At 40.2% G+C, this 15458-nt stretch overlaps 1 protein-coding gene across 3 annotated transcripts in view; it reads left to right on the top strand.

Moving 5' to 3' along the window:
- tut4 (terminal uridylyl transferase 4) overlaps positions 1–7374 on the top strand; it is a 44661-nt gene extending 37287 nt beyond the window's left edge. For all 3 annotated transcript variants that reach the window (XM_080887376.1, XM_080887377.1, XM_080887378.1), the window contains 7 exons: positions 174–256; positions 365–480; positions 1569–1723; positions 4428–4525; positions 5201–5765; positions 6593–6763; positions 6851–7374. In XM_080887376.1, the coding sequence (XP_080743502.1) occupies positions 174–256; positions 365–480; positions 1569–1723; positions 4428–4525; positions 5201–5765; positions 6593–6763; positions 6851–6939 (1277 nt within the window). In that variant the 3' untranslated portion in view covers positions 6940–7374. The remainder of the gene's footprint in view (positions 1–173; positions 257–364; positions 481–1568; positions 1724–4427; positions 4526–5200; positions 5766–6592; positions 6764–6850) is intronic.
- The last annotated feature ends 8084 nt before the right edge of the window (positions 7375–15458 follow it).

Here is a 15458-nt window from a genome sequence, read left to right as displayed (position 1 = left end):
AATAAACAAATAACCCACCGTACAGTTGTTATGAAGGGGAAATATGTAGACAAATGTCAGGATTCTATGTAAATCGATTCAGAACTGCTCTGGGCCTGGGTACGTCTGCAGAAGCTTGCTTTGAAACTGTGAAAATGCCCTGTTACTTATGCTGCCTCTCATTCCTCCACCAGTGACAAACTTCATCATGAAGGCATTTATAAATGGGAGAAAGCTGTTTGGAACTCCCTTTTATCCCGTCCCGGGCACTGAAGTGGTAGGTCATTCATGTAACACAGTTGAATGTTCAGACTTTGACTGCTGTGTGCTGTGTATCCCAGCCTAATGGTGTTTTGTGTTTTGAATGTCTTCTGTTCTGTTGCAGGAATACTTTTTTGACTCTAAGGTGCTGACAGATGGTGAATTGGCTCCTAATGACCGGTGCTGCAGGATCTGCGGAAAGATTGGACACTACATGAAGGACTGTCCAAAGAGACGCAGGTGGTCCCCTCTTAAGTCACAGAGATTTATCTCTCAGTTGGCTAGATTTCCGAGAAAAAAATCAATATGCTCAAATACGAAGAACTTCTCTCAGTTGTTTTATCTCACATCTTAAAAAATACAACTAAAGCTGTGGAGGGAACTGTCCAAAAGAATGTGATCTTGACAGCCACCCATCCACTGAGACCATTTCTCATGAGAGTTCCATGAACAATAGAATAATCAAGAGAATGGCCAGTTGTATCTCTCAGGAAAATTCCAGTTTTTTTTTTTTTTGTTTTTTTTGGTAAGCAACTTCTTTTGTTCTCTACTTGTCCAGTTTCCTCAGGTTTTTTCTAATGGGTACATTGCACACCCCAGCATATGCCAAGTTTTTGGCTAACAGCATGCTGGGATTCACCTTGTTGGTGCAAACATTGTATTTGTGGTTGTCAAACTGTGTTAACTTTGGTATATTTTTGTAGGTTAAAGTAAACAAATGGGAACTAATGCTGTGTTTTGGGACAGGCCAGTATTACCAAAGTACCCAAAGGTACAATTTAAAATTGGTTCTTGTCTGTCATCTGTTATGTGTAGACATCACACTGGTTCATCCGTTGCTTTAAGCTTCTTCTTAACTGTTGACCGAGAAAGGGGCTTAACATACTAAAAAACATTTCTCTGAAAATGGTCAGGTACAAGGACAAGACCAAAGATGAGTCTCAAAGCAGCCATTGTCCTAAAACCTTTGAAAGACCTTCAGGAAGCGTGGAGACCATTGTTCAGGATACCTTACAAGAAAGGCAGGCTCACTGACAACAAAATGTAAAGAAGAGAGCGGTGGCTCAAGGCTTTTGCACAGCACTGTACAGTACAGAATATAATATCATAACTTTGGGGCCTAACATTTTTCTATTCAATCAACCAGCCATGGATGTTAAAGTACGAAGTCAGTGCACTGGACGTAAATTAATTTCAACTATCAAACTTCAGATATATATTTTCAGTCAAAGTTGTTTTTATTTGACTTGTACTAAATCTGGCATGTTTTCCATACCTTCTTGTGGTGACATGATTTTTTTTTTTTTTTTTTGAAATTTTTTTGTCAGAATAAAAAAAAAGGAAAATGAGAAAGATGAGGACATCAAAGAGGAGGAACGAGAGCCAAAGGATCGGCGTTGCTTCCAGTGTGGGGACATGGGGCATGTACGGCGAGACTGCCCTGAATATCGTCACCTCAAACAAAGAGCTGCCGGAGCACCAGGTCAGCACAAAAAAAAGCTTCTTTTTTTCCCTTTGAAGTTGTGTATGAAAATGAATATTTGTCAGGATGGTGTTTCCGTTTTGCATAACTATTTTTAAGTCCCGGTAGAATTGCTACCACATAAGCTAGCGCAATAATTTTTTTTGCATAGGAAACCGGAGGAGTACGTACTTCTTACGCATTCAGCTTGTCCTAAGTCACGGTTTCCTTCCACATATAGCTTTGCAAAAATAGCATAAAAAGCACTTGCAGCAACAAAAGCATAGTATTCCAGAAACATGCTTTGCCGATCAGCTGTTTATAGCACTTTCTACGTTGGAAAAGACATCAGCGCGAACTATTGCATGTCTGCCATTGCCTGCCAAAATCGGAAGTGATGTCATATTTTGTGGGAAACATAGTTTTTACCTTCAGGGCCTTTAAAAGCCTATAATGGTGTTTTTAAAAGTCATGTTTGACTTTATTCTTTTCTGTATAGTTTCTGAGATGCTTAGAACTCAAATTGCACTGTTGGAAAAAGTTTAGTTTTTTTTTTTTTTTTTAATTTACATAATAATATTTATTTTCGTTTTTCATGCTGTATATAAAAATTGGTGTATGGCAAAAATAACACTATGAAGACACTCAAAGTAAATTTTCTTTGGTTGGAAACTATTTTGTGCAACTTTTTTGTATTTACAGTTTTGAGGTATATACCTCTGAAATTTCTGTAACTAGAAATATGTGTTAAAAAAAAAAACAAAAAAAAAACGATTTTCCATTTTTTTTTTGTAGTTTATTGCACAGTTTTGCAATTTATGCAGTTACTATGGACTTAATGCATACATTTATAAAATTTTGGGATATAACAGTTCTATTGATGTAGAGCTGGGCGATAGAACGATAACGATATGTATCGCGATATAACTTTTACTCGATAGAGAAATTAAACTATCGCGATAGACTTCGCCGCTCTTGTCCTCTTAAAAAAAAAAAAAAAAAAAGGTCAGCCAATCCAAATTAAGTAGCGCAGAGCCGAACCAATTACAGCCGCAGCGTCACGTCGCGTGACTTGTTACGTACAGCACAAGTGCCAAGCCGCACGTGTGTTTGTTTGGGAAGCAGCCAGCGGGTAATGGAGCCAGCGCTTAATGGAGGAAATGAGTGTGCCGACTAGAAAAATCAACCGAGCGTGACCGAAGAGAAAACAGATGATGGTTCCAATGCCAGAGAGATTGTCGAACGGAAGAGCCATAGAAGTTCCGTAGTGTGAAAGTATTTCGGCTATTTCAAGTCTGACAAAAAACAGAGTAGCGTGCACTGTAAATTGTGCCGAAAGCAAGTCTGGAAATACAATAAACTGGAGCATGCGTCACACTGTGCGCCACGTTATTGTTTCGGTGAAATGAATTTCTACAATACTGTTACTGTTAATTCTACTCTGCAGTGTTTACATGCTTACATATACACACAGTTACTGTCCCTCCACACATACGACTCGGTTCTGCTTCTATGCCCCAGCTTTGTTTACTTTTTCCCACCGAGGCTTCTAGACTTCTGATTGGCCAACATTTCTGCACGGTTAGGAATCTAGCGCCACCTGCTGCTTTGGCATGTTCATAGCAGCGTTTTCCTTCATTTCTGCCTTTATGTGTGGACGGGATTATTTTTTAAAACGAAAACGGAAAATCTCCGTTTTCAAAAATACCCGTGTACGTGTGGACGTAGCCTCAGTCTCTGACTGGAAGCGCTAATTCGTCATTCGGCTTTTGTCAGACTAAAGTAACTGTTAAAACTGTTTGAAAAGCTAAGCTATACAACAAGGAGAGATTGAGAATTTCCTTTTAGTTCTCAGTTTATTTGATATTGACAAAAGTTAGTCAGTTTTGTCTGTTCTTCTGTAAAACAAACTAAGATTTATTTTTAGAATTAATATTTTGTTTCTAAGTGGAATTGACAATTTAGTCTGTTTCGTTTGTTCTATTTTGAAACTTAAACGCTTTAGCGGCTTCCTTTTGTGTAGTTTGTAATATTTGCCTTTATTTATCTGAAAAAGTCTCATGTTCCTTTAGTACATCTACCCTGTTGAACTTATTATGGGAAATAAATATTTAAATAAAAACAAGCTGCTGATTATTTCACATTTTACTTGTGAGCAACGGCACATTTAAATCTTACAAATATAGTTATTTGGCTTATATCGTGATAGATATCCTTATCGCCTGAAATGAAAAAAACATATCGTGATATGAAAAAATCTCATATCGCCCAGCTCTATATTGATGTATAGCAACTTGAAATACTCCCCAAAATAGGACTACAGCATGTAAAAATATAACGATAAGCTCGGGCGGACTTGGTTCTATGGTAGGTCTTAAAGGGTTACCGGTAATATTGAAACAAACATATAAAGAAGGTAAATTATTCCCTCTAAACAAAATGTATAATTTCTAAACGTGCTAATCAGTGTTTGCGTGATTGCTCTGCCCATCAAAAAGTCATCTGCGTGAATATCATTGTTATTGGAGTGGCAGTTGTCAGTTGGGAGATTTTTACATATCGCCCAACCTTATTATGAGTCTCTTTAAAATCTTAAATATCAATGTATGTAAATGCCCTAACAATTATTGATTTTGAGTTATAATTATCAGATGTGGGACACATCAGATATTCTCTGCAGTGGGAACTCAAAAGATAGCTTATATGGCTTTTTATTCTTTTACAGCTTCTCACATGGTGCGAACTATAGTGAGCTCTCAGTCCATCCCTATTCCCCAGACAGCTGCAGACTGTCCTGGAAGGACCAGACAGGCCTCAGAATGTGTAAGTACAACAGTTAACCTTCCACACACACTACGCTTTCAAAATAATCACTGACACTGGCTAGCACAGATATGACAGAAGTTCATAAGTGATGCATATTCAACACTGAGATGTGATTTTCTTTTCTTTTCTTTTTTTTTTTTTTTTTGGTACCAATTCCAGTTCTGAGAACTATAAATGGCAGCATGTAACAACATGTGATCCGCTTTTCTTCAGTGTAGTTTTAGTTTTCATAATGAAGGAAGTTATTAAACTTTGCAATGTCTCTCAAACTACTGTAGGTCATAGGATCTTCTCTCACTTAAACAACTGAAAATTAAGTGCATGCTTCTGGAAAGAGATGCAAATAATTAACAGAAAATAAGTTTACTGGGCATATTTAGTTCAGTTTCATTTATACAGCGCCAAATCACAATAACAGTTGAATCAAGGCAGTTTATATTGTAGGTAAAGAACCTACAATAATCCCAATGATTACATTTTGCCATAAAAATAAAAAAGATTGTAGTTAGTGTGATTTATGAATGAATTTAAGAAAACATGGTCTAAAGAGTCGTCACTTTTATATGTGAATCCAAAAATAACGAACAAATAAAATTAGAACTTATTTGCACATCACTTGTTCAGATTGCTGATTTTTAACTTCTTCCTTTTTTCTTCCTTTCTTCCTAATAGTCTGATAGTCGTCAGACTCCACCCTACTCACCACAGCCCACTGCTGTTCCCCCAAGTTCCACCCACTCCAGTTCTACTCAGCCCTCCCACACTAAGACCAATTCTGCTGGTCCCCACAAGCAGTCTGCACATCCCCAGGTCCCGCTCTCTCTCCTTAGCTTTCCTACCTCCCACCCAGGCCAGTATCACCCAAGTGCACTCACTGCACTGGGACTTCTTCCCACCCACCAGCACCAGTCACACCAGTCCCAGGGACAGTCTACTCACCCAGTCCACCTTCCCTCCACCTCCTGGCCTATCCATGGACCAGTCCTCACCTCGTCCTCTCCCACTGCCCCCTCTCCGCCTGGCATGAAATTCGCCCTGCGTTCAGCGTCTGGGAACGGGAGTCCCACAGGTTCAGGTGGAAACCCCAGCACCATGAATCTGAATGACCCCAGCATAATCTTCGCCCAGCCGGCGGGGAGACAGCTGGGCATCAGCGGGCCAGGACGGGAAGGACACTGGCACAACCACTTGGCACAACCTGGGTCACTCATGGGCAATGGCACTGTAGTCAAGTCAGGTATTCACTGGGTGATTTGGGGTCACCATCTGTCTGTGTGGGATTCTGTCTCTATCTTTAGCTTTAAATAAAAGCATCAAACCATTTCTTATTTTATTACACAATCACCTGACTCTAGTGCTCAGGTATAGCTGCTTTAGAGTCTGCACTTTCTTTACAGAGAAAATCAAGGAATTCTTTCATTCAGAAGTAAATCTGGAGTTTTTGTTCCAGGATGATGTTTCGGATTTAGGTTGTGTATGTCTTAGGAAACTGCAGATCTCAATCACAGCTAGGAGAGGCTAAAGAAAATGGTGCAAATGTAGAGGAAATGTTACCAAACCCTCATGAGTTTGCAGTTGTCAAAAAGATTGTGCATGAGACCGAGGATTGTTTCTTGACCCTAACAATTTAAAAATGTTAGTGAAAAGAACGAGGTACACAGGAGCGACAGTCTACCCGAGCTCTGAGGCTTGTCAGTGTCAGTTTCATACACTTAGCTGTTTTAGTTTGTATTTAGTTGGGGTTTTTTTTGGTTTGTTTGGTTTTTTTTTTAATTTTCTATGATATTATTATAGTCATAAGCATTTCACAAGTTTTAATGATTTAATTTGTAAATAAATCAAATTTATGCAAGTAGTCAGCATTTTCAGTGTTGACCCTTCTGCAGTTCCCTGTGGCATGCTGATTTCAGCTTGTTAGTCTAATCCTGATTACTACCTTATGGGTGCTGCACCCACAAAACACCATTTGATTTGCAAAATCTGCACTAGGATTAAAATTCTTACCGGTACCAATTGTCTCTTTTTGACAGTTACAGAAAGATTTTTTTTCCCCTTTGTCTACAGAGTCTGGCCACCCGGCTTCATTTGTAGCTGTGAGCCAAGGCTCTCGGTTATGGGAGCACAATAAAACCCCTCAGTACACTCTGTCTCCATCCTGGCCCTACAGAATGCCCCAGAACTTCATCCAGCAGGGCAACGGAGGCTACCACCATGGTAAACCCTTTGTGGCCCAAGGTTAGATATGATGAACAGCAATGCTTTTTTATTACTTTTGGAAAAGAGACATTATTTTTCTAAGGGATTTCTTTTCTCTTTGTTTAGGTTCTATGATGCATCCGAATCCCAACTTCCCACTGGTCCCTCATGTCCGGCATCCAGTGAATCTGAATTTCATCCAACAGAAGAAGTAAACTGGCATCTTTTTTTAATCAGGCTTATGGTCAGTAAAACAACGCATAAAGCATCATTTGATCACAAGACGATTTTTAAAATGAATTTTATCATTTTTGTACAGTTTTTAAGTTTTACTTTTTGTGTCATTACATTGATTTGTGATACAAATGTCAAATATTTTAATACCCCCGTTTTTGAGGGGGTCCAAAAAAGTGTTTTTATTTTATGTGTAAAGTAAGGAGGACAAATGTAAACCTTTATTTTTATTAGCTTTATTCATACTTTGCTTGCCACAAGATGAAGGCTTTGAATAGATGTTTGTTTTAAAAACAATCTAACATGTCACCCTAAGTATGTAGTGCCAAAAGCATTGATAGCAAGAAAAAAGGGGAAAAGTCTTAAATAATAATGGAAAAAAAAGCTATAAAAAAATAAACAAAAAAGCAAACCGCTTCACTGTGTCCTGTGTGTTTATGTCTCTTACCAACACTCCAGCATAATATGTATGATCTAGTTTGCATTTGTGCTTTGGTCATTAGAACTCAGACTACAAGCAATGATGTTTGAGCAGGTTGTGACTGCATTGAGTCCATGTGGAGAACAGATGGAAGGAAATTGAATATTTCAATTTCCTTCCATCTAGGTACACTGGCTCCACTGAAAGCCCCCCAAAACGTTTGCACCCAGATGCTTAGTGGACTAGTGCACATTGTAACATTAAGATTGAGACTTCTTTTATCTTTCTAATCAGCTGCGCTGATGTTTCTTGAGATACTATAGAGAGTGGAAGCAGTAATGTGTACAACGTATATTAAAGATGCCAGTTGAAGAGATTTCTGTAGTCGAGTACAGATGTGCATTCTTTCTAATGGCAAGAAGAAAGCAATGGTGCTGTTTTCACAAATGGGAACATGGTCCTCAGTGTTTTAGAACAATTTCACAACAGCACTTTACAGCTGTTACAGTTGATTCAGTGAGCAGACCCTGCCTCTAAAGGCATGCACAACCAACCACAGCAGCACTGTGATCTAATCTAGCATTAATGTGATAAGTCCCATTTGATTTGAGATCGAACGCTGCTCTGAATCACTTTTGAAACATTAGCATTCCGAGTAGCGATTTCTTCTCTCCTTTTTGTGGTCACAGCCCTGATGCACTTCTCTGTTCTGTGTCGATATAATCTAATAGGGAGGGAGCCAAATCCTTGTAAGTTATAATACAACATGGAAAAAATAAACAAAGAAAAAGGCAAAAATTATAATTGCAATGTGTCGATCCACAGTATTCGGCTGTGGTTAATGCTCTGGTGTTTCTTTATTGTAATTTAAAATGGTTTGGATGAATTGGAGACAGATGCATAACACAGCAGGGATACATTGGGAATAAGAAGACAGTGGAAGTAAGACTCATCACAAGAAATAATAATAATGGATTGGATTTATATAGCGCTTTTCAAGGCACCCAAAGTGCTTTACAATGCCACTATTCATTCACTCTCGCATTCACACACTGGTGAAGGCAAGCTACGGTTGTAGCCACAGCTGCCCTGGGGCAGACTGACAGAAGCGAGGCTGCCATATCGCGCCATCGGCCCCTCTGGCCAACACCAGTAGGCGGTAGGGTAAAGTGTCTTGCCCAAGGACACAATGACCAGGACAGAGAGCCTGGAGATCGAACCAGCAACCTTCCGGTTACAGATGCGCTTCCCAACCCCCTGAGCCACGGTCGCCCCAGACAAGAGGCCACCAAACTAAAACCCAGACTAAGCATGAGAGCTATTTAAATTGATTTTACACACAGTGCCTCTAGGTGAATACAGCGCAGGGTCAGTGCTAAGTAAAGTGCTAACAGCATGTGCCCACCAGCTCACCCTAATCTTTACCAGAATATTCAACCTCTCACTGGATGAAGCAGCCATCCCATCCTGTCTAAAATCAGCCACAATCATCCCAGTGCCAAAGAAGTCTCCCATCACCAGCCTGAACTATTATCGCCCTGTGGCCCTCACGCCGGTAATCATGAAATGCTTTGAAAGACTAGTCCTTCAGCACACCAAGGATTACCTCCCCCCAGAATTCAACCCCCACCAGTTTGCATACCACACAAACGGGTCCACAGAAGACTCCATCGCCCTCCACTCTGTGCTGAGTGACCTAGAACAGCGGCAGAGCTATGTCCGAATGCTCTTCGTGGACTACAGCTCAGCCTTTAGTACAATCATCCCAGACATCCTCTGCTGACCTTCCAGCACTCGCCCATTGAGAGCCTGCTAACTTACTGCATCACGGTATGGTACGGAAGCTGCACTAAGGCGGATAGAGCCCTCCCCCTGCATGTTTGCACTGAGTAGGAGATGCTCTGTATCTCACTGTACAACTGTATAGTGACAATAAAGGTATTCTATTCTATTCTAAAACTTGGGTTAATTACTATAAACAGAGGAACCCAAACTGATGAAAAATGCCAAATATTTTTTTTTCAAATTACTATTATTAGTGGACAGAATGTTAAAAGAAGTTACTTTTAGTCGCTCTAAGCTGGGCATTGTGTTCTTTGGCTATTCAAAGCCATGGAACTTTAGACTTTCCAAGCAAATAATGATGGCCATACTGATGTTCTATTCAGTACATGTTACTTTATGTTCATTTTCAATTTTATGATGTTTCCATTTTTACATAATTCATCCCACATAGCAAAATTGGTATGGCCCGGATCTGTCCCACACAATGTGCTTACACATGGCCCACATACCGCAAAGAATGACGTACCTTTGGTGGCCCAGATCTGGTTTACCAGAGGTAAACCCACACATGGGCCAGCACATGGCCAGTTGCAGACACACTGCTGGCCCTGTGCTGGTCCAGAACAGTTTCAGCTCTGGCCCCAGATGTCAGCCTAATGTGTACCTTAATCAAGCCAAGTAATAACAACATGTGCCGGAACATAGTAGTGCAAAAGTAACATGACGTAACTCTGTTCAGACAGTGAATAGACTGATTCTTAAATAGTGCTTTTCTACTCTCCCATTGTAAACGACCACGGCAGATCCTGGTGCACGTTCATGCTTTGCAGCATACTTTATTAACACTTTCACGGTTGCTGTACATCTGCACCCAGAGCTGCAGCTCTCCCACTGCCAGCTCAACATAATAACCACAACAACAACGCCAACCACAGGAACCAGTACAATATTTAATTCGACGGGGCGTGATTGCGGATGCCGTGCAGGTGTGTCCTCCTCCTCTGCACGGCACCGCAGGCCACGCCCCGCCACACCCATATTACTCAAAGTGCTCCATACAACACGTCACATTCACCCAATCACACACTTTCTCTAAACTGAGTGTTTGCTAACTACATTCACACTCTTGACACGCAGACTGGAGGAGCCAGGGATAAAACCACTAACCTTCTGATCAGTAGGTGACCTGCTCTACCTCCTGAGCTACAACCATCCAGTGGTAAATATGAGTAAACCCTCACTAGGTTTTGGATAAAATGTACACTCACAAACTTGTCAAACCTGCATTTGAAACGTTGGCCACCATAGCAGTATAGTATTGCAAAATGGCATTTGTATCTTCTAACTAAAATAGGAAAATAGGAACATAAATATTGCCATCATTGCCAGACCTGGCCCACATCTGGTTGACATACACCCTGCCATGATACCAGTCAGTTAGAAGTGCCAGCTTGATGCCGGAACCGGGCCAGACCTGTTTTCTATGAGCCTGGGCCATATACACCAAACCACAATCAGGCCAGATGTGGCATGCTATTACATAAACAGTATATTAATTAATTTAATATTAATTTCACAGTACTCGATATAGTTATAGATCCAGAGGGCAGATTCTTAATCATTAAACTATCTATACTTGATAAAAAGCTATGTATTGTAAGTGTATATGGTCCAAATGTTGATGATCCCTCATTCTTTCACGGTTTTTTCAGTGCACTCTCTGAACACTTAGATGGCACACTTGTTCTTGGAGGCGACCTCAACCTTGGACTAAATGAAGAAATGGATAGGCTCAATACAGCAGGAACTCAGCATAATTGGCAGTCCACAAATATAATCAAACAGACTTTGGCCTTTGCGATGCATGGCGCTCCCTTCACCCCAACAGTAAGGAATATACTTTTTTCTCACATGTTCATCACTCCTACTCTCGTCTGGATTATTTTTTGGTCAGCAGCTCATTGCTGAGTGACATTTCAGACACTGAGATTCACCCTGTAGCTGTCAGCGATCATGCTCCTGTATCTTTAACACTAATGCACAAGAATAACACTACGCCAAGTAATAACTGGAGATTTAATACATCACTGCTTAAAGATGAAGACTTTATTAAATATTTAAAAAAAGAATGGACTCTATATTTAGACTATAATGACACTCCCGGAATATCTGCCTCTGTTCTATGGGAAGCAGGGAAAGCTGTGATGAGAGGTAAAATAATTTCTTTCTCATCACATAAAAAGAAAGAAGAAAACAAAAATATTTAGGAATTAGAAAAAAAACATCAAATCACTAGAAGAAGCTTATGTGTCACACCAAGATCAGGAAACATTGAACAAAATACGCGAAACAAAACTAGAATTAAATGAGATAATTGATAAAAAAACAAAATTCTTAGTACAAAGACTACGCTTACAAAATTATGAACATGGTAATAAATCTGGTCAATTTCTAGCAAACCAGTAAAAATAAATAAAGAAAAAACAACTATATGTGCTGTTCAAGATTCATCTGGGAACACAATATATGACCCGAAACAAATAAACAACATTTTCAGGGATTTCTATAAAACGTTGTATGCACCACAAATAAACCCATCTAAAAAAGAAATTGATCAGTTTTTGGACAACATAACTCTTCCAAAATTATTGGACACTCAAGCAATGGCACTGGATTCACCACTGACACCAGGTGAACTCCAGGAAGCCCTGATAAGTATGCCCAATAATAAGGCTCCAGGTCCAGACGGCTTTCCTGCAGAATTCTACAAAGAATTCTGGACGATTCTAGCACTATTTTTTTACAGAACGTTGTTGGAAATCAAAGAAAGGGGCAGACTTCCATCAAATATGAATTCTGCAAACATTAATCTCCTGCTAAAACCAGGCAAAGACCCTGTATATCCCTCAAGCTATCGTCCAATATCCCTTATAAATGTAGACCTTAAAATAATCTGCAAAGAGATTAGAGAAAATAACCCCCCTCTTAATTCGTCCTGACCAAACTGGTTTCATAAAAGGTAGGCACTCATCAACAAATACACGTAGATTACTTAATTTGATAGACTACTCATGCAGTTAAAAACATCGAAACTACAATATTTTCCAAATTCCTTTGGAAAGATAAACCCCCACGTATAAGCTTAAAAACACTACAAAAGACCAAGGATAGAGGAGGATTAGAACTACCTAAGTTTCAGCACTACTTCTTAGCCAACAGGCTTCAATTTATCTCAGGATGGCTAAAACATACCCTCTTAGACGAACCTTGGCTAAATGTAGAACAAGCACTTTGCAATAATCTAGAGATTTCAGATCTACCATTTATCAGCTCAAACATCCAACAACATGAATGCTTCAAAAGCATCAACATCAGCTTCTCTCTGACAGCATGGTGGGAGTTTCTAAAATTGACGGAGTCTTCATTAATCCCATGCAAACGTACGCCTATCTGGAACAACCCTGACATATTACAAAACAATAATATGATAAACTTTCCATATTGGAGTGGTAAAGGAATCAAATACTTAGAACATATATTAGAAGGAACAAAATTTATTCCATTAGACAGACTAGTTCCACAATATGGGGATCAACAAGAAAAGATTTTTAGAATATCAACAAATTAAATCCATAGTAAAAAAGAAATTTAAACCGGGTCAAGTCGAACTACAAACACCACCAAGTGTGGTACAATTTCTTACTCTTAAAACCCCCAAATTACTTTCCAAAATATACAGCAGCGGTGCTGCTGAACTGGGCCCCGGTCCGGATGGGCCTGGGCCCCCTTTCCCTGGCGGGTTGCAGAGTGTAGGGGTGCCTACTGGGGTCAGCGGTGGAGCTGGCCCCAGGGAGGGGTCACTTGCCCCTCCCTTCCTTCCCTCCCCATCTCCAGCTGCCTCCCTCTTCCCGCTCCACCACAATCACCCACACATGCAGGGCCTTGGGGTAAAGGTGTGTCACCAGGGTGCAGGGGAGGCATCCTCCCCTCTCTCCCCTTCTGGCTGCCTGTGCGTCAATTTTATCCCACAACTTAGACATTCACATTACTCACACTCTCATAACACATACATATAGGATCTTGGGGGTGGGCACGATACACAGACTCCAAATTACCATCAGGGTGTACAACCTCACCCCTGGCGTCGTTGCCCACCTCTCAATTTTAAATACACGTAGACATTGAGGGCTAGCAGGAGGGGCTATGCGCTTACCTGCTGCTCTCTGGCAGGTAGCTCCATGCCCTCCTGGGTTTTAAATGCACCTTAGAACACACATGCATCAACACTACATATGGGCTAGGAGGAGGAGTTGGCTGTCCGATTGGGGTCTGGAGTGTGGGGCCTCCCTGCTGCTGCTGAGTCGGGGTGGTCTGCTTCTCTCCACACCAGGGGAAAGGGTAACACCACCTGGGTCTGGGTGCAGTTTGAAAAAAGTAATCAGTAACTAATTACTGATTACTTCCCCCAAAAAGTAATCCCATTACTTTACTGATTACTTATTTTCAAAAGTAATTAATTACTTAGTTACTTTTTAAAAACACGATTTACAACCTGAATAGGTAATAAAGCAATAGATCTTTCAGCCCAATTCTACTTTTTCTGCATAATCCATCATACAAAATGTAATCAAATGGAAAAGTCTCTTTTTTTTAAACTTGTTTTATCAGTTTTAATCTTTTAACTTTATGCATCAAGCAAAAATTAAATTATATGCTCCATTCTCTGACAGGAAGAAATTAGTTTAACATTTAAATCTATTTTCTGCAAATTCCAGCACATAAAATAAAATATTTTTTGTGTTTACACTCAGTCTTTCAAATAGATGCAAGTAAAACACAGCAGAAAATAAATAAAGTCACAGACTAGCGGTCCTTTTGCTCTATTTTCACCTGTATAGCAGGAGTGGCGTAGGCGGAGGTGTGCGTGGTGCAGGTGTGCCGCAGTCAATGGAAGAATCCGCGAGTTTCTCTGTGAATTTCCCATTACGTCGTAGCGCACTCGGTGCTTGCTCGGAAGTTTAGGGGTTTTTTTCGCTGTAAAAAGAAGTTTTCTTCCCACGCACAACGGACACTAATGTTTTTGTCACTTTTTATGGAATCAAACTCAAAGTAAGATCAGTACTTCCACGCTTTAAACGCTGCACGCTCATACTCTCTCCCGCACTCGATATATGATCCACTGTTGATCTGCACACAGCTGTTGTCACGAACGTCGCACTCGCTTACATCATTGTCATGAGACATTCTCGCAAAAAAATCACGGTTTTAGTAACGCAGTAATGCAGCGTTCCTACGGGAAAGTAACGGTAATCTAATTACCGTTTTCGCGATAGTAATCCCTTACTTTACTCGTTACTTTTAAAAAGTAATCAGATTACAGTAATGCGTTACTCTCTGATTGTAACTGACTGTAAAAAGTCAGCACAACAAAAATAAACTCCACCTAAACTTGGTTTATATCTGACCCAGATAGACTGCAGGTCATAACTTCTTACCTGAATTTCAGTACACCTGACCTGCGGCCACCTCAGGTCTCTCCTCCTGCCTCACCTTTCCCTCATCCACCTGCTGGCCTCTGTGGAAGCTCCATAGCCACCACCAAACAACTGAATTATTTTTACAGATCGACCAGCATCTGGCCAATCCACCACCTTTCATTGTTTATACCGTTACAAAAAAAAAAAAAAAAAAAACAGCCCATAAAAACGAAAAATCACCATCGGCCCACCGGGCATTTGCCCTGTATATCCCTCAAGCTATCGTCCAATATCCCTTATAAATGTAGACCTTAAAATAATCTGCAAAGAGATTAGAGAAAATAACCCCCCTCTTAATTCGTCCTGACCAAACTGGTTTCATAAAAGGTAGGCACTCATCAACAAATACACGTAGATTACTTAATTTGATAGACTACTCATGCAGTTAAAAACATCGAAACTACAATATTTTCCAAATTCCTTTGGAAAGATAAACCCCCACGTATAAGCTTAAAAACACTACAAAAGACCAAGGATAGAGGAGGATTAGAACTACCTAAGTTTCAGCACTACTTCTTAGCCAACAGGCTTCAATTTATCTCAGGATGGCTAAAACATACCCTCTTAGACGAACCTTGGCTAAATGTAGAACAAGCACTTTGCAATAATCTAGAGATTTCAGATCTACCATTTATCAGCTCAAACATCCAACAACATGAATGCTTCAAAAGCATCAACATCAGCTTCTCTCTGACAGCATGGTGGGAGTTTCTAAAATTGACGGAGTCTTCATTAATCCCATGCAAACGTACGCCTA

Source organism: Rhamphochromis sp. 'chilingali', assembly GCF_963969265.1.
Source record: "Rhamphochromis sp. 'chilingali' genome assembly, chromosome: 7".
NCBI lineage: Eukaryota > Metazoa > Chordata > Actinopteri > Cichliformes > Cichlidae > Rhamphochromis > Rhamphochromis sp. 'chilingali'.
The sequence above is the reverse complement of the archived record's forward strand: the minus strand, read 5'-3'. Positions and strand labels throughout refer to the sequence as shown.